Genomic DNA, 20,420 nt, shown 5'->3' with positions numbered 1-20,420 from the left:
GACTCAGTTTCCTCATCTGTTAAAAGAAAGAACTGGTGCTGGATTTGGTGACACATGCCTGTAATCCCTGCTACTGAGGAGGCTGAGGTTGGTGGGTAGAGTGAGCTTGGGAGTTCTGGCCTAAAGCAGACTGATCTGAGACATGGTCCTGTACCCACGTATTGAACCTCTAAGAGCAGTGGAAACAACAGGCAGCCTAAGGAGGGACAAACTGGTCCAGTCCAGAAAAGGAGCAAGTCAAAGCTTACATGTCAATCAGCAGTGGAATTAGTCCTGTTCTAATCTGAGGAGAGAAAGAAGAAGGAAGAGGAGGAGGAGAAGGAGAAGGAGGAAGAAGGAGGAGGAGGAAGAAGGAGAAGGGGTTGAGGGTGTTTAAGGTCTCTTCCAGCTCTAAATCTATAATTCTATGAAATAAATTATATGCAAACCAGATATATATATATATACATATATGAAAAATGATTAATAGTCAGGTGGAGCTCAACATGTTTTTAGCCAATTGATCACTAATGAATAGCAAAATGTTCTGAACCAGGGACATTTGGGAAGGGCAAGACAGGGCCTACTCTAGCCATCTTTTTTATTTATTTATTTTTCTTTTTCAAGAAAATTGGGGTTAAGTGACTTGCCTAGGGTCACACAGCTAGTAAGTTTGATGTTTGATGGCGTAAGCTTGGGAGTTCGAGACTTGGGAGTCAAGTATTTGAGGTCAAGTTTGAACTCAGGTCCTCCTAACTTCAGGGCTGGTGCTGACCACTAAATGCGCACCTAGCTGCCCCCTACTCTAGCCATCCTGAGTCCCTCCTCAGACTTCCAACTCCAGCTTCTTTCCTAAACCCTGGTGGCAGCAGAAGAAATGGTGATGACAGTGAATCGGCGCCAGGTATTTGCAAAGAAGTGCCCAGGGCCAAACTCTTCTCCTAGGGAGCCTCTCCTTTTTGGTCAAAGGTACAAGAGCGGCTAGAAACTTCAACCTCGAAGCACATACACACAAAATACTATAGCTGCTGCGTTTAAATATAAAAGACAACACAGTCTCTACTTCCCCTAGACATGCTGTGATTTATTTCTCAACCAATAAAACTGGTCCTAGGACACGATCTTTGAGCAAGTATCTCTTAAGACTGTAGGATGCTTATGATTCCACAAGACTCGTGATGGAAAACACTCTCCACATCCAGAGAGAGAACTACAGAGTACGAATGCAGATCAAAGCAGACTATTTTCTTTTCTTTTTTTCTTTCTCTTGGTTTTTCCCTTTTGTTCTGACCCTTCTTTCACAACATGACTAACGTGGAAATGTGTTTAACATGATTCTACATGTATAGCCTATATCAGACTACATGCTGTCTTGGGGAGGTAGGGGGAAATTTTTAGAATTCAAAATCTTATAAAAGTGAATGTTGGGAACTAAAAATAAATAAATTTTTTAAAAAAGAAAAAAAGATGGTAGGATTCTTGGCAGGTGTCACCCAAAGGTAACTTTATCTAAAGCAATAGTGTCAGACTCAAATAGAAACATGGACTACTAAACCTTCCATAAGAATCCTTACAGGCCATATATAGACTTAGAAAAACCACATGTTAGCATTTTCTATATTCTACTGTATTTTTATTTGTTAAATATTTCCCAATTACATTTAAATAGGGCTGAGGCTACGCTCAAGAGTTTTGTAGTTGGCCTAGAAGGCACTGGACCAAGTTTCAAATCCTAATTCAAATACTTACTTAGCTGTGTGACTCTGGGCAAGTCATTTAGCTACTCTGTGCCTCAGTTCCCTAATCTATAAAATGAGAAGTTTGACTCAGCGGCCTCTGAGATCTCTTCCATCTCTAAATCTCTGACCTCATGACCTGACAAGTGGAGAGGAAGTCGATGCCAATCATTCATGGGTAAAAAGAATATGTATGAAAGCTAATGGTTAAAGTTATTAATGTCTTGGCATAAATTCTTGACATCACTATCACAATCACATATTCCTTAGGTAGGGCATACCCTGAGAGGTTATTCACACAAAACTTATAAGAGTCCTTTCTGAATCAAAAACTAACATAAGGCAGGAAAACCTGAGTTTGAATCCACCATCAGCCCCTTCCTAGTTGTATGATGCCGGGGAAATCCTTTAACTTCTCTGTGCCTCAATTTCCTCATATGTAAAATGGGAACAGTGAGAGCCCTTATCTCAGAAGTTTGGTGTAAAGGTCAAAATGAAATAATATGTGTAAAAGTGCTTTGCAATCATTACAATGTTAAGTAAGTGTTAGTTATTCTAGAACCCCGGCAAACCAAGCAGGGCAGAGAAATGTGGAGACGATGATCCTGGAGAAGAGAGTTTACCGTCTTGGGTCTGCAATGGGTCTGATGAAGCTGAGAGCGAGCCTGTGGTGTCTGTGACTCCCAGGTGAGGAATGGTGCCCTCGGTGCCACGGATGAGCACTGTGGAGTGCTCCCCTCCACCAGAAGGCAGGCTGCTATTGGTAAGAGATCGCAACGTCCTCTCTCCATTTCTAGATGAAGTAGCTGAGATGTCTGGACTGGGATGAAGAAAACTGGAAGTGCTTTCTTCTGAACCTGACCTTCTCCCCAGCTCGTGGCTCCCTTCAGTGTCTGGAAAGGGAATCAAAGAGAGACCAGTGAGATAAACTTAGGAGACAATAGTATCTAACTCTGAAAGCAGGCAATGAATCCCCTTGTGTGGGGAGTTCTAAGTATTTACATGGGGTTTTTGTTGGAGGTTAGCTATGTGAAAAACCAAAATGAACATTGCAGTTGCAAAGGAGAAATCAGTAGTCAAAACCTTTAAAGTTAATAGGTTTGTAGGCTTGAAAGATTCGAATTGAACTAGATCAGGGGTTCTTAACCAGAGTCCACAGATCCCCAAAGGATCTGTGGATAGACTGCAAGGGATCCATGAAACTTGGATGGGGAAAAAATCACATCCTATTTTCACTAACCTCTGATCAAAGTTAGTGTTTCCAATTGGGACCCTAATGCACTGTTGGTGGAGTTGTGAACTGATCCAACTATTCAACAGAGCAATTTGAACTATGCCCAAAGGGCTATACAACTATGCATACCCTTTGACCCAGCAATATGACTGCTAGATCTGTATGCCAAAGAGAAAAAAAGGAAAAGGACTTATATGTACAAAAATATTTATAGCAGCTTTTTTGTGGTGGCAAAGAATTGAAAATTGAGGGGATGGGCATCAATTGGGAAATAGCTGAACAAGTTGTAGTATATGATTGTGATGGAATACTATAGTGTTATAAGAAATGACAAACAGGATGTTTCAGAAAAACCTGGGAAGACTTACAAGAACTGATGCAAAGTGAGGGGAACAGAACCAGGAGACCATCATACACAGTAACAGCAATATTGCACAAGTGAGAATAACTTGCTGTTCTCAGCAATACAATGATCTAACACAATTCCAAAGGACTCATGATAAAAGTGCTATCTACCTCCAGGGAAAGAATTGATGGAGTCTGAATGAAGATTGAAGCATACTTGTTTTACTTTCTTTATTTTTCTTGGAGTTTTTTGCTTGTTTTCTTCTACAATATGGCTAATATGAACATATGTTTTGCATAACTACATATGTATAATCTGTAACAAATTGCTTGCCTTCTCAAGGATGAAGGAAAAGAATTTGGAACTCAGATTTTTAAAAAATGAATGCTAAAAATGGTTTTTATATGTAATCGGGAAAAAATTTAGTGTTTTCTTTAATTATTAATGTAGGCAACGATCCACATGTATTAGGCTTCACTAAATGGCCAAAGGGGACCATGGCACAAAACATGTCAAGACCCCCTGGACTAGATGGCTTTTGGGGTCCCTTGGGGCTCCAGAAATCTACCTCCCAGTACAAGAGGAAAAGCCAGCTCAGGAGTCAGAGGACTAGGTTTCTTACCTGGCTCTGACACTTGCTACCTCTGCGATCTTGGGCAAATTACTTAACCTCTGAATTTCAGCTTCCTCATTTCTAAAATCCTAGGTTGGACTAAATGACTCCTATGGTGCCTTCCAGCTCTATCATCCTCCATTCTGTATTTGTGGCTTAAGAAATCTTACTATTTTAGGGAGCTGATCAATACCGTATCTCTGTAATTGGAAAAAATGGTTTTTTTTTTTCAAGAAATACTAACATAGTTCAGTGTGAAGACACAATTTATTAAGAAGAAGCAGGGAAGTCACCTCCTGGTGGGGCTGGCAATTTATGAAATCACCTTTTCATGGCTGATTATCTCTCTGGAAATCATTATTCATTTTCTTCAACACTTCAGCAAGGAATGGGTACTGGCTTGGGATTGGTTATGCTAAAGGTGCTAAGGTTTGAGAGGTACGTGTGAGAATAAGGGCAGGGAAATGTTGCAAACAAATATCCCCCTCCCCAATTTGTATAGTAGCTGGCAGCTAGGTGGCACAGTGGCTAGAGCACCAGACCTAGAGTCAGGAAGACTCACCTTCCTGAGTTCAAATCTGGCCTCAGACACATACTAGCTGTGTGACCCTGAGCAAGTCACTTAACCCTGTTTGCCTCAGTTTCTTCATCTGTAAAACGAGCAGGAAAGGGAAATGGCAAACCACTCCAGTATCTTCGCCAAGAAAACCCCAAATGGGGTCACGAAGAATCAGACACAACTGAGCAACAACAAAATAGTAGCTATCGCATCCAGAGAGATGAAAATTTATCAAATATGAAGGTAGGCTTCTTTTGGTGGGCATGACCTGCAACCACAATTCTGGAGCTGTGATTTCACCGGTCTAGGGAACTCTCAGGGAGGAAACCTGTCTTCCAAAACAGGTCAGCAAGAGTCTTGCCTGAGGGTCTAAGAAGGATGGATATGTGTGGAAATAACCATACAGGAAATGAAGATACCAAAAACAGACGAGGCACAGAACACTAGAGGTCTTACATGTAATTCCTGTGAATTTTTGAGAATGAGGAATTTTAGATAAATGAGGAATTTGATAATGGTGATTGTACAGCTTGAAATGCTATTTTTATCATACACTATTTTTTTTATAAATACTACTTTTATTATAAAAATGCAGATTTTTATTTTCAACATTTATGTCTAAATGAATGTTCCCATTCTACTTAAAATTACACCTATGTTCGCTATGTTAAGACACAGTCCAACTGATGTGGGTCAGGGCTGCCCAGTTAAATTATATAGAATCTATGTTTCTTGAGGGCAATGAAAGTTTCATTTCTATCTTTTTATTCCCACTGCCTTATACAGAGCCTGGCATATAGTAGGTGTTTAATGAATGCGTGTTAATCGATTGATTGATTATATTTGTTCGGTGGTAAAATAAAATGCTCACCCAGGGACTCAAGCTAGGATGGATCAGAGCTAACAATAAGAAACAACATTTATGCAGTGTTTAAGGGTTTACAAAGTGCTTTATCTCATTTGATCCTTACAGTTAGGTAGGTGTGATTACTATCCTCATTTAAAGGGTAAGAAAACTGAGGCAGACCTGCCCAGGACCTATGTGACCCCCATAGCTACAAGGGTCTGAAGCAAGATTTGGACTCAGCTCTTCTTGACTTGAGGTCCAGCATTCCATCAGCCAAGCTGCCTAGGCTGACTTGATCCCAAGTCTGCTTGATGCCAAGGCTGGCTCTTTATCTACTCTACCAAGCTGCCTCCTAGGGCAGACTTTGGATATGTTAATTAATGGGCTGATGACCCCTTTATATTCTTAAAAAATTACTAAGGACTCTTATCCTCAAAAAGCTATGGTTTAGGTGGGTTATAATCTCTTGATATTGACCATAGTGGAAATCAAAATGTCCCAGCATTATTATGAAAATAATAGACACCCTGAAAAAGTCTCAGGGAGCCCCAGTCCTCATGGACACCCTGAAAAAGTCTCAGGGAGTCCTAGTCCTCAAACTTTTTGGTCTGAGGACCCCTTTATATTCTTAAAAATTATTGAAGCCTCTTTCCAAAGAGCTTTTGTTTAAGTGGGTTGTATCTATTGATTCTGACCATATTAGAGGTTAAAATGTCTCAGCATTATTATGAAAATAGTTTTGACCTTATGGATGGCCTTAAAGGGTCTCAGGGAGCCCCAGATCACACTTTGAGAAGTGCTGCCCTAATTTCATGACGAATTAAAACTGAAAGGCAACTTTATGTGACAGATCCTCAGAGACAGAAGATAAGGCCAGGGGAAGAGGGCTGGGAATGAAGTGAAGGAGAGAGAGGGAGGGAGAGGGGAAAGAATGGGAAGGGGAGGGAGGGGAGAGGGAGAGAGAGAGAGAGGGAGAGGGAGAGAGATGGAGAGAGAGGGAGAGAGAGAGGGGGAGAGAGACAGAGAAGTAGGGAGAGAGGAGGGAGGGAGGGAGGAAGGGAGGGAGGGAGGGAGAGGGAGGGAGAGAGGAGACACATAAAAGCTATTTTGGAGAGATTCAAAGGTCATAAAAAAGAATGATTGAATCAGGTTGAAGGGTGGCTGCAATGCCAACTAGCTGACCAGTGGGAGGACAGTGAAAAAAGCCTTAGTAGCAGAAAACAACCACTCAGCAGATTTCTGCAGGTACAGAACAAGGGCCTGGGGAGCTGAGATTTGACTCTGCAGTGCTGGGCAGAATCCAAGAGAACCACCAGCGTGGGTTTAGGAGTCTGGAGAGGTAACAGCTTTGACCTGAAACAGAGGTCATGGGTCTGAAACTTCTGCCCCCAAAGGGCAAGAATGGGCACAAGAAGTGAACAAGCCAGTGTCAGGGGCAAAACAGATGTACATGGCAGGGCTTTGAGCTAACCTCTGGCAAAGCTACTTTCAGTCAATCACCGATCAACAAGCTGGCATTTAGTAAGGACCTACTATGTGCCAGGCACTGAGCTAGATGCTGGGGATTAAGCAATCCCTCAAGGCATCACGGTAAAGGGTGCTAACTTTAAAGTCAGAAGACTCGAGTTCAAATCCTGCTTCTCTTACTAACCCTCTGACTTTTTGAAAGTTACCTTACCTCTAAGTGCTCTACGCAATTTTTATAAGTTTGCAGAGAAGGTGCCAACCTGCATCGGTAGAGAGGCTTTCCTCACCTGGGAGCTCCCCATACGAGTGAGATCACAAGTTCAATATGATGCCCTATACACTGATTTGTACGGTGAGCATGCTAGGAAACAGTCTGGTTGCCGTAAAAATGAAAAGGAAGAGAAAAAAAATGTCAGCGTTGGTTGTAAGGGTGTTTATTGAGAAATGATTAGAAGTCTTCAACTTTTTTGTTAAGTGGGGCTGCTTTTCACTACCCAAAACCTGGAGATCACAGAGAAGGGGTCTCAGGTGAGGAGGAACACTACCTATAAAGACCCTGACCAAGCAGGGCTGGGGGCACTGTGACATAGAGAAGGTGGTAGAGAGAGGGCCCAGCAAGAGGAACCTTGCTAGAGATCTACCAAACAAGGTATTTACTAGAGGATTGTCTTGTACAGGTGGGAATCACTGACCGAGAGACAATCAGATGACTGGCCAATCGGCGGGAGTACTGAAAGCTCCTTGTGAGCAGGGAATCATTTCATTTCATTAATCAACCAACAAGCATTTATTAAGTGCTTCCTATGTACCAGGTACAGAGAAAGGCAAAAACAGTTCCTGTCCTCAAATAGCCTACATTCTAGCTGGGGAGACAAGATGTAAATAATCAGGTGCACACAAGATGAATACAGCACAGATGAAAGTAATATCAGGTAGAAGGCACTAGCTACTGGGAGGACCTGGAAAGGCCTTCTCAGAATGGTGGGATTTGAACTCGGTGTTGAGTTGGTGTTTTTATCCCCAGCTTCTAGTACAGTGCCTGGCAAAGAATGGGTGCTTAATTATTGATATTGACCGTATTAGGTTAAAATGTCTCAGCATTATTATGAAAATTGTTTTGACCTCATGGACGCCCTGAAAGAGTCTCAGGGAGCCCCAGATCACACTTTGAGAAGTGCTGCCCTAATTTCATGATGAATTAAAACTGTTAGACAACCTTATGTGAGAGATCCCAGAGATGGAAGATAAGGCCAGGAAAAGAGGGCTAAGAATGGAGTGAAGGAGAGAGGGAGGGAGAGAGGGAAGGGTAGATAGATAGACTGATTTTGTAGAAAGAGCTAGACTTTACAGAGATCAGAGTTATTTGGAATAAAACAAGCTCAGCTTTCTTTAAGTGTGCAGCTAAGGAAAACCAAGTTTTGGGAAATGAAAACTCACATAAAGGATGACTCTGTGACGAAGAGTCCAACATCTCTGAGGAAGATGCTGATGATCCTGTAGAAGGCTCAAGGAGATGCGTATCATCTGGATCTGTACGACTTCCTGCCCACTGCTTGGAGAGCTGGGTCAGGACTAAAGGGTTCACCATCTCAGGATACAAAGTAGAGTTTTCGTTCACATACACAGAAGCTCTTTGGTTGGTCATGAACCAATGGGACGCGTCCTTCCCACCTCTGGTGAAAGTCTCAAAATTGAACCCAGCCTCGGTCTGAGTCCTAGAATTGTCATCCCCAGCATCGGCATCAGTAACGGGCAGCTGATGGTCTCCTTCAAAGACTGCAAGAAAATACAGGGAACAGATAAATCCTGCCTGCAAAAATCAGCATATCTCATTGGGTCTTATTCAGCAGTATCACCTGGGTGTATGAAAAATTAGCACTCGCTAAGGTTTCCTTAGAAATAACTTCTGTCGCTCGCAATATATATGTATACAGGGATAAGGACCAGACCTATGATTCCATCACAATGGGGAATTCCCGGGTGATGAAACTCCCTCTACCAATGCAGGTTGCCATCCTCATTGAAACATAAACAAAAGCTCCCTAAGGCATTGACTGGTCACACAACCAGTAGCTGTCAGAAGTAATACCAACCCAGCTCTTCCGTCTTCCAGGAGAGCCATCTAGCCACTACTCCATACTGCTTCTCATATAGATAAATAAGTTTGCCCATTCATTAGGGGCAAAGAGGTTCTGGACCTGTGATTTTATTTTACTTTTTTTATCACTGTGAGAAACTCCTGGTATAGAAACTCCCTTCATTGATGGAGGCTGAAAAGTAGGTAACTTGGTGAATTAAGCACTGGACCTAGCTAGAGTCAGGAAGACCTAAATTCAAATCCAGCTTTGGACACTTAATGGCTCTGTGACCCTGGACAGGTCACTTACTTTCTGTGTTTCTTCATCTACTGTAAATTGGGGCTAATAATAGCATTTATCTCCCAGAATTTCTATGCGAATCGAATGAGATAATATTTGTAAAGCACTCAGCAATCCTCAACGAGTTATATTAATGACACTTAGTGTTATTTATAATCTTAGTTTTCTGGGCACTGAAAGGTTAGATTTGTCCATGGTCACACAGTTAGTATGTGTCAGAGGCAAGGCTTGAACGCTGCTCCGCTGACTGCAGGGCTTGCTTTCTATCTACTATCCACACTTCTATCTACTGTCCATACTTCTACCCACACTGTCTCTAGGGTGGCATGAGGGGGAAAGGAAGAAAAAAATGGGGAAAAAAGAAATTTTATGATATTTTATTATGTTATATATTATGAAATTTTATGATAACTTTATTGTATATTTGGAGAGAATATCAAGTTGTACATGGTAGATTTGCAGTTTCATGTGCAATCATCTTTCTTATTGTATTTATTGTATTGTGTTATAGAAATGCTTGTTTTATTCCATGAACTGAAAATAAGATAAATTTCTAAAAAATAATCCATAGGATATGTATATACATTATACATATGTATTTATGTGTGTATAAGCATATATATGTAGAGATATGTATGTGTGAATATATGCACATATATGTAGATACGTGTGTGTATGTGCATACATATGTATGCATGTGTGTGTACACACACACACACACACTACTGAATAGAAAGCTGGCCGAAGAAGTCCTGGGCTCAAGTGCTGTCTCTGACACAGATCAGCTGCAGGACCATGGAGATACCTCATCCTATCTATTACCAAAATATCAATTCAGTTGGATTTGACTTTGCTCTACAACATGGGGTGAGTCAGGAACTCACTTGAGGAATCATTTTGTAAAGACAGAGTGGAGGTCCCGGAAGAAGGGTGTCCCAAACTGTCATCTGTTGAGGGCTCTATGGATTTTGCATCACTCGGATGCCTTGTCACTGGACTTTTTCTTCTGGCCTCCCCTAAGGAAGATGAGGCATGGGTCGACGCTGAAGAGCTGGCCATTCCAGAATGCTTCGTTGAGCCTTCTGTTCCATTTACCAACCAACTTGTATTAGTTGAAGACTGAAGAGTCCTTGAGGCATCTTGGATGAATGTGGTAGAAATGTCTGTCCTGTCTGTCTGACTGGCCAAAGTATTTGAAGTAGTTGAGTTCCTTGATTCTGTCCTAGTTTCAGGGGCTAAAATAGAAGAAGAAAAATTCACTGAATAATAATAGCTACCATTTATTTGACTCTTTACAATTTGCAAAGCACTTTCCATGTATTATCTCATTTGATACTCACAACAACCCTGGGAGGTAGGTGTTCTTATCATTCGCATTTTACAGATGAGGAAACAAAGGCAAACAGTGGTTAAGTGACTTGGCCAGGGTCATACAGCTAGTAAGCGCCAGGCTGGATTTGAACTCACATCTTCCTGACTCCAAGTGCAACAATCTTCTCACTGTACCACCTAACTGCCTCATTCATTCATCAAATATTTATGAAGCATCTACTGTGTGTAACCATATTCAGAGAGTTCATTGTAGTGTAGAGACTGAGTTCTCACAGGACATGCTAGTGAACACAAACGCTGGCAGGTCTTCCCAAGATGGCAGGGCTCTGAGTAGGGCTTGACAATGAACACTCCTCCAAAGCCCAGCCTTGCCAAACGCAGGGGCCCATCACCAAAAGGTACTGGCTTCCTCCTATCAACACGGTTGGAGGGGTTGATATCTGTGCCACTGAAGGGACTAGCCACACCAAAGAAATAAAAAAATCTCTTGAAGCATTTCAATAAATCCAAGACCCTGTGTCTGGACAAAGAGTATACAATCTAACAGGAAGAAACAAGACCTCTCCAGTTAATGACCATAATACAAAAGATAATAAGATATAAATCTGTTGTTGTTCAGTCACATCTGGCTCTTTGTGACCCCATTTGGTGTTTTCTTGGCAAAGCCCCTGCAGTAGTTTTCCATTTCCTTCTCCAGCTCATTTTACAGATGAGGAAACTGAGGCAAACAGGGTTAAGTAACTTCCCAGGGTCACAAGGTCACAAATCTGGTCTGAGGCCAGATTTGAACTTAGGAAAATGAGTCTTCCTGACTCCAGGCCTAGAACTCTATCCACTGCGCCACCTAGCTGCCCCAATAAAACTTTTTAAAGTTTCAATAAAATCAGGGGTTCAGCATGGTAGAAAGAGCACTAGCTCTGGAGTCAGAGGACCTGGGTTCCATTTCAGGTCTGGGCCTGATGGAGAATCACAGAATGCTGGAGCCTGAATAGATCTTAGGAATCATCCAGCCCAATGCCCCCAGATCTGCACACATTATATTCACACATGCTTCTTTCTTTGGTTTTCTCAAAATTACCACTTCATAACCAAGAGAACACTGTACTAATCAGGAGAACATTGTAATAACCAGAAGAACATTGTACAAACCAGGAGAATATTATACAAGCCAGGAGAACATTGTACCAACCAGGAGAACATTGTACTAATCAGAAGAACATTGTAATAACCAGAAGAACATTGTACAAACCAGGAGAATATTGTACCAAACAGGAGAACATTGTACAAACCAGAATACTGTACACAGAACTGTAACAGCAACATTGTGCAATGACCAACTTTGATAGACCTAATTTTTCTCAGCAATACGAGCATCTAAGGCAATTCCAAAAGATTCATGATGGAAAATGCTGTCCGCATACAGACAAAGAACTATGGAGTCTGAATGCAGATCAAAGCATACTATTGTCTCTCTCTTTTTTGTGTCTTTTTCATGGTTTTTCCCTTTGGTTCTACTAATGTAGAAATAGGTTTAATATGATTGTATATGTATAGCTTATATCAGATTGCATGCTGTCTTGGGGGAGGGAAAAATGGAGAAAAGTTAGAACACAAAATCTTATAAAATTGAAGGCTGAAAACAAAAAACAAAGAAATAATTTTTCTTTCAGAAACTACCACCTCATCAAAATTATTTAAGCTACTAAAAAGCATCAAGATGCATACCACATAGGTAATAACCATACTAATCTAGTGTTTGATAAATGTAAAGATCCCAGCTTTTGAAACAAGAACTCACTATTTGACAAAAAATTCTGAGAAACCTGGAAAGCATCTTATAAAGTATACCAAGATAAGGGCAAAATGAGTACAAGATTTAGACATAAAGGGTGATACATAAGCAGATTAGGGGAATATGTAAATAGTTGACCTATCAGATCTATGGGTAAAGGAAGAATTTATGGCCAAACAAGAGATAGAGAACATTACAAGATATAAATGGATAATTTTGATTATACTAAGTTTAAAAGGTTTTGCACAAACCTTTTCAATGCAGCCCCAGATTATAAGGAGAGCAGAAAACTGAGAAAAAAAAATTACAGTGAGTTTCTCTGATAAAGGCCTCTTTTCTCAAATATATAGAAAATTGAGTCAAATTTATAAGAATATGTGTCATTCTCCAAATGGTAAATGGGCAAGGGATATGAACAGGCAGTTTTCCGACAAAGAAATCAAAGCTACCTAAAGCCATATTAAAAAATGCTATCAATCGCTACTGGTTAGAGAAATACATATTAAAACAACTCTGAGCTACCACCTCATGCCTATCACCTAATGTTACAGAAAAGAAAAATGATAAATGTTGGAAGAAATTTGGGAAAGTTGGAATAGTCATGCACTGCTGGTGGAGTTGTGAACTGATTCAACTATTCTGGAGAGCAATTTGGAACTATACCCTAAGGGCTATAAAACTGTGCATACCCTTTGACCCAGCAATACCACTACTAGATCTGTATACCAAAGAGATTTTTAAAAAAGAAAAAGGACTCATATGTACATTCTTATAGCAGCTCTCTTTGTGGTGGCTAAGAATTGGAAATTGATGGGGTGAGCAACAATTGGGGAATGGATGAACAAGCTGTGATATATGACTGTGATGGAATACTGTTGTGCTATAAGAAATGATGAGCAGGATGCTTCCAGAAAAACCTGCAAAGATTTACATGAAGTGATGCAAAATGAAGTGAGCATAACCAGGAGAACATTGTACATAGTAACAGAAATACTGTGTGATGATCAACTGTGAATGACTTAGCTATTCTCACAATACACTGACCCAAGATAATTCCAAAGGATTTATGATGAAAAATGCTCTCCACTTCCAGAGAAAGAACTGATGGAATCTTAATGAAGATCAAAGCATACTGTTTTTATTTGTGTGTGTGTGTGTGTTTTCTTTCACAACATGACTAATATGGAAATTTTTGTATGATTTTTTACATGACATTTACATGACAGCATATGTATAGCCTATACTAAATTGCTTGCCTTCTCAGTGAGGGGATAAAGGAGGGAGGGAGGGTAGGAGAGAATTTAGAACTCAAAGTTTTTAAGAAAGAATGTTAAAAATTTTTTTACATGTAACTGGAAAAAATAATATATATATATAAATGTTTTAAAGATACTAAAGAAAAGAAATCTGGCTATAATTTTTTATAATATATCATAAACTTAATTTTAAATAACAAAATTGAACACCATTATAGGTTTTTACATACAAATACATGAATTTCAGTATATAACATGCCTATAATAACTTTGGATGATGGCTCATTTCAGAGCAAGATGAGAACATAGAGGTCAACAAGTGCACTCCTATATTTTACTGAGACCCAGAGAGACAAGGGGCCTTCTTCAGTTCACACAGGTAGTATGTAGCTGTGCCTCCCCGTTAGCTACTCTCTCTGAGTCCCCTCTAAGCAGTCCTTCTCCATTCACCTTTATACACTATGATTTGAAGGTGCTATGTTTACTCTGGTCTTCTCTTTTGGCTTCCTTACCTAAATACCATCTTAAAAACTGCTGATCAAAAATTCTCAATGCTTTTTCTAGATCATAAATTAAGCATAACTTGTAGAAATGCTGATTTTTTTCCCCAAAAATTGTAGTGAAACTTCAAGGTCATTTTAAACTTAAAAGTCATTGGGTTACTTTTTTTTTTGTCCCACCTGGTATTTTCTTCAGTGTGGAGGATGCCCTCCTCCAGGGCAAGCAGAAGGCTCATGGATGCCTTCTAGTCTTAGAGAGCTGCCTTGGGCGCTAAAACCCCTTCTTGTTCTAGACTACGGTCCTGTTATAGAACCTTCCTAGATAAGAGGAACTTTGAAATCTCAGTATCAACCTCAGCTGCTCATTCCCACTCAGACCACATAGCCAAGCAATTGCCAATCTTGATGTTTCTACTTCCACAGCATCCTTCCCTTTGACCCTTTTCCCATACAGCAGCCACTTTAGGCGGGGCCCTCAGTTCCTTTCATCTACATCACTGCAACACCCTCCTACCTAACTGGTCTCCCACATCTCAAGTCTCTCCCTGTTCCAACCTGTCTTCCACAGAGCTTCCAAGTGATTTTCCTTAAGTACAAATCTCATCATGTCACTCCCCTTCAGTCGCATCTGACTCTACATGACCCCATTTGGGGGTTTCTTGGTAGAGGTACTGCAGTAGTATGCCATTTCCTTCTCCAGCTCATTTTATAGATAAGGAAACTGAGGCAAACAGGGTTAAGGGACTTGCCCAGGGTCACACAGCTAGTAAGTGTCTGAGGTCACATTTGAACTCAGGAAGATGAATGTTCCTGATGCCAAGCCCAGTGCTCTTTCTATCCACTGTACCACTTAGCTGCCCTCTATAATAGCTTAGGGTAAGGGGTAGGGAACCTGTGGCCTTGAGGCCACATGTGGCCTCCCCAACCCTGGCTTAGAAGGAAAGGAATCTATACTATTTCTAGACAACATCAATACAACCAACAATTGTGGACAAAACTTCTAACCAAATTCAGGATGGGTATGAGAAATAGAAAGCATCCCATCATTTCAAACACAAAAACATTTTGAAAATGTGGTTGAGGGGCAGCTAGGGGCTCAGTAAACGGAGCACCAGCCCTGAAGTCAGAAAGACCTGAGTTCAAATCCAGCCTCAGACACTTACTAGCTTTGTGACCCTGGGCAAGTCACTTAGCCCTGCTTGCCTCAGTTTTCTCATCTGTAAACCGGGGATGATAAGAGAACTTACCTTCCAAAGCTGGTAGGAGAATAAAATGAGATCATATATGCAAAGTGCTTTACCAAACTTCAAATGCTATAGAAATGCCAGCTATAAAGAGGCAGGATTCAAACTTAGGTACTGACTCCAAATGTGGATTCATTACACTAAGCTGGGGAGTTTGTGTGTGTGTGTGTGTGTGTCTGTGTGTCTGTGTGTCTGTGTGTGTGTGTGTGTGTGTGTGTGTGTGTGTGAAATCCCAAAAGGTACAGAAGAAATCTAGAATAATATCCAGTGGAGTTATGAGCTTTGTCTGAATACACAGTAAAAATTATCTTAAAACATGCCAAATGAATGGGCTAAAGGCAAACAGAAATGATGATCCCAGGATTTGTGAACTGAAGCAGAATCCAAGTATGGCTTAATAAACAAACGCCTCCCTTCCAGAGTTTAATAATAATAAGGTTGGTTTTTAAATTATGGAATCAAAACAACCAGAGCATAGGAAAGAACCTTGGACGTCATCTAGTCCAAAAGATACTTATTAATAATTTATAAAGGCATTCTCCTAAAACAGTGTTTGGCCCATAGTAAGCACTTATTGAGCTAGGTGGCGGAGTGGATAGAACACCAGACCTGAAGTCAGGAAGACTCATCTTCCTGTGTTCAAATCTGGCCTCAGACACTTATTAGCTGTGTGACCCTGGGCAAGTCACTTAACCATGTATGCCTATTTCCTCACCTATAAAAAAGAGAAGCATCAAAGATTTTTTTTATGCTCATTGCCTGAGCTGCCCTTTGAGAGCCTATGAACATGTTTATTAATAATAATAACAGCTATATTAAATGGCTATAATAAACTATACTAGTAGCTTATTAACAATAATAACAGCATTTATATAACACTTTAAGGTTTGCAAAGGGCTTTACAAATATCCTCAAACTCTGGGAGGTACATGCTCTTATTACCCCTATTTTACAGATGAGGAAACTGAGGCAGATAGAAATTAAAGCAACTTGCTCAGGATCACACAGCTACTGAGTGTTTGAGGTTAGATCTTCCTGACTGCAGACCTGGCTCACTATCCACTTTGGCACCTAGCAATAACTTGCGCAAAAACAAAAACCAGGAATGGGGGGGGAAGGAATGGATTTGGACTCGGGAGCCCTGGATTCAAGTCCCAGACACTAACTGTAAGACCTTGGGCAAGTCACTAAATCTCTTCTACAAAACAGAGGCTCGTTTATTCAGCAAACACAGGGGAGCCAGAGTGTTGCGACTTCTATAGGTTTTATTCTAGACTCTACTGCACCTGTACTTTCACGACTGAAATAACAGCAGGTACAATGGAAAGAAGACAAAATTTGGAACCTCTTGGCCTGGGTTCAAAGTCCCGATCTTGTACTTGTAACTTTTATGACCTTGGGCAAGTCCCTCATTTCTCTGGGTCTCAGTTTCCTCATCTGTATAGTGAGGAGGTTGGGTTGTACGAATTCCAAGGTCCCTTCCAACTGAGGTCCTCTTTATCTCTAACTCTAAGATCCTATTTATAAAAGACTGACTGTGTGCAAGGTATTGCAGTAGGTGCAAAGGATGTGAACCTAGATCCAATCCAACCCTGCCACCCCTCTTAAAATGAAACACACTAATGCTTTGTCATCAATACTGCTTTGCAACCAGGAGTAAGCTGGAGCCAACTCAAATTGGCTTACACAGAAACAATCGCTAAATTTTAGTGTTAGCATCCACATCTGGGAAATCAACCAACGTTATCAATAATGGTTAGACTGACTGTTTTGTTGTTTTGTTGAAGTGATGGAGAAAATTGTCAATAATATATATTAAACTTATTGGGGGTTTGAGTAGTCCAGGAAGGCTTCATGGGCTCTTAAATGGAGTCTATGCACTGGGTATGGAGAAGCAGTGAGGGTACTCTGTGACTACAGTAAATACTCACATGAAGACTTGGTTGAAGGAGATGGGTGAGTTGATGTCCTGGAGAAATGTGGCCATGGCTGTTTTGTGTGATTTCTCCCAGGAGAGAAGATTTTTGGTCCTTCAGTCTCCAATGCAGAAGTCAAAGGATGCATCAAACTGGAAGGAGTGGATGTTTCTGTAGAAGGAATAGCTCCTTCTCCAGCTTCCGTGGACGGAGTGATATTGGTTAAAGACCTGAATGTCCTCTCTTTTCCCCTTGTTAGGAAGTCTGAGATGGTGGCAGTCCTTCCTTCTGACTCTAAACTGCTCGATGCCTGATGGAAGCTTTCCAGGGCTGAAATCAGATAAGGAAAAATGAAAATTTCAGCGGCTTACCACAACTCCATAAATGTCATAATTGGTTTTTTTGGAAATGTTTTTATTATGAACTTAATAATCACCACCAAGCGCAAACATATACAAAGAAGAACAAAAAAAGAGGACTGCATAAGAAACAATAAATTTCTGTTACATATTTTTTAAAGTGTATTTATTAACAAAGTAGTAACAAAATTGTCTTTTTGTATTCCTTCTGAATTTCATTTTGTTTTCTTCTATGTATTTTAATTTCTCTTTTCTTTTTTTCATTAACTGGCTTCCAGGCAGGTATGATTCGAGGCTACAGGATTCAAAAATCTGAAATAACAAAGAGCCCCAAAGTGGTTTCTGATCCAGAAAAGTTGATGACTCGATGGTTCTTTTAAAAAGAGGAGAGAGTTGTTGATGACTCAGTGGGACTTTTAAAAAGAGGAGAGAGTTGTTGATGACTCAGTGGGTCTTTTAAAAGGAGGAGAGAGCTTTTGGCTTGGCTCTCTCAGCTGCAGCTCTCCAGGTGATATCATGCAAGGGGTGGAGGATGGTCCTGTGCTATCTCAGCATCTTGGAGACCCTGCTACTGCTCTCCACACAAAATATTGGGAGCTCATCAGAATATAAATGCTGCCTTATATCCTGGTGAGGTTTAAATACTAGCCTCCCGGATGATTGCAAGCATCGTGAAAAAATTTTACTGGATTCTGTTCCTCTCCTTAAGTCTACTAATATGGACTATGATTCTTCTATGTCTAGCATTTCTTCCTGTATAGGAATAAACTACCTGTCTCATACTCAGTTGTATGTTCCAGGATTTTAGTTTCCTAATCCTTGACTGATATCAGGGGTTCGTAACCTGGAGTTTGTGAACTATTAATATCTTGATAACTGTATTTCACTATAATTGATCTTCATTTGTAAATCCTATGTATTCTACTTTATACATTTAAAAACAATTCTGGGAAGGGGTCTATAGGCTTCACCAGACTAACAAAGGGACTCATGACACAAGCAGGTTCTATGAGGTTGTGAGAAAATTGCTCTGTAAACCTTTAGCGCTGTCCAAATGTGCATTAAGAGTGCTGATCACCATCCAGCCAGCTCCTGCCACGCTACAACTGCCTAAGCGGGCATCTAGGACTCACCTGAGGACCACAAGAGAGGAAGGAGTACACTGTATTCTAAAGCAGCCCCAGGTACTTCAGGAGAACATTCATTGTTTCAAAGAGGTTCCTTACATCAAGCATAAATGTGCCTCTTTTTCAATGATTACCCAGTGTTTCTAGTCCTGTCTAGGGCCAAGTGAAATGAATTCTCTCTCTCTCTCTCTCTCTCTCTCTCTCTCTCTCTCTCTCTCTCTCTCTCTCTCTCTCTCTCTCTCTCTCCCCCTCCCTCCCTGTGTATGCCTCTGTCTCTCCCTTCCCTCTCTCTGTCTTTCTGTCTCTCTTCTTCTCTCCCTTCCTTCTCTCTCTCTTTGTCTTTCTCTCCCTCTGTCTCTCTGTCTCTGTCTCTATTTCTCTGTCCCTCTCTCTCCCCACCCCTGTGTGTGTCTCTGTCTTCCTGTCTCTCTCTTCTTCTCCCTCTCCCTCTCTCTCTCTTCCTTCTCTCTCTGTCTTTCTCTCCTTTTGTCTCTCTCTCTTTCTCTCTCTCTCTCTCCTTCCCTCCATCCCTCCCCCTGTGTGTGTCTCTGTCTCTCCCCCTCCCTCTCTCTGTCTCTGTCTGTCTCTTCTTCTCTCCCTCCTCCCCTCTCCTCTCTCTCTTTGTCTTTCTCTCCCTTTTTCTCTCTGTCTCTCTGTCTCTCTTCCTCTCTTTGTATCTGTCTAAGTTTCTCTGTCTCTCCCTCTCTTTCCATATATATGTGTGCACAATATATGTATACATAAATGTATTGAACAATGTATATGTGTATATGTGCATATACACATATGTGTGTATATATATATATATTCATATATGTGGAAAGAGAACAAGACAGAAAAAGACAGAGCCTAGACTTTCAAATATGGGTATCATGCCCCCACCCCTTATCCCTTTCCCCAAATCTTTTCTCTAGGATAAACATCTCTAATTCCTTCAACTGATTCTCACAGGGCATGAAATCAAAGACCTTCACCATCCTGACTGTGTTCTTCTGGATACTCTCCAATTTATAAATGTCCTTTCTAAGCCATGCCCTTGTCATCAGATTACTCTCCTCACTTTCCTACAAACATTGTCACATTCCTCTTTGAGAACAAAAGACCAACAACAATAACAACTCTTCATTACCACTTCTGTGCCTTTATTTATTTGTCCCCTCCTCCCACCTCTACTGTCATTCCCCATTCCTCTGTGCCTGTGCAAATCCTACCCATCATTCAGTGCTTTCTTGACAAAACTCTTTGTTAAAAAACTACCATCCATCAAGCTGTGTAGGTCACAGATCTTTGTGGCAGCGTTCCCAGCAGCTAACATTTAAGCTGTCTTTAAGGGGAGAAAAAAAAATCACAAAACACAATCACACAAAAATCAAATGAACATTCTTGGAAGCTTTCCCAGATTGTCCACATTCTCCCATCTGGTCCCTCTGAGACCAAAAGAACATGTGGCTAGATGTCTCGATGTGGTTATGGTTATATACTGTCTGTGGACTAGTGAGTCCCTAAGGCCTAGGCCCTCTATGTATGAGGGCTTCATCAGTTTGGAATAGCTGGTTCAGTTAAGTAGCGCATGGATAAAAGGGAGCCAGAGTCATAGATTTTATCCTATTTGAGCCAATATTCAAAAGAGATCAGTTTAATTATTAATATTTAAAAAACGAAGTAGATGAAGAGGGCACATTACTGTAATCACGACATGAAACTGGACATGCAGCCCATTGAGTTCATCTCTCCA

General features: G+C 40.8%; 1 protein-coding gene across 1 annotated transcript in view; it reads right to left on the bottom strand.

Moving 5' to 3' along the window:
* Window positions 1-20,420, bottom strand: part of HEG1 (heart development protein with EGF like domains 1) — a 120,848-nt gene that overhangs the window by 53,032 nt on the left and 47,396 nt on the right. Inside the window, exons 3-6 of the mRNA XM_036744756.1 lie at window positions 17,215-17,529; window positions 10,044-10,394; window positions 8,219-8,557; window positions 2,339-2,608 (exon numbers count right to left, since the gene is read on the bottom strand). Coding sequence (XP_036600651.1) covers window positions 2,339-2,608; window positions 8,219-8,557; window positions 10,044-10,394; window positions 17,215-17,529 — 1,275 coding nt within the window. The remainder of the gene's footprint in view (window positions 1-2,338; window positions 2,609-8,218; window positions 8,558-10,043; window positions 10,395-17,214; window positions 17,530-20,420) is intronic.

The sequence above is a fragment of the Trichosurus vulpecula genome, chromosome 2 (assembly GCF_011100635.1).
Source record: "Trichosurus vulpecula isolate mTriVul1 chromosome 2, mTriVul1.pri, whole genome shotgun sequence".
Taxonomy (NCBI): Eukaryota; Metazoa; Chordata; class Mammalia; order Diprotodontia; family Phalangeridae; genus Trichosurus; species Trichosurus vulpecula.
The sequence above is the reverse complement of the archived record's forward strand: the minus strand, read 5'-3'. Positions and strand labels throughout refer to the sequence as shown.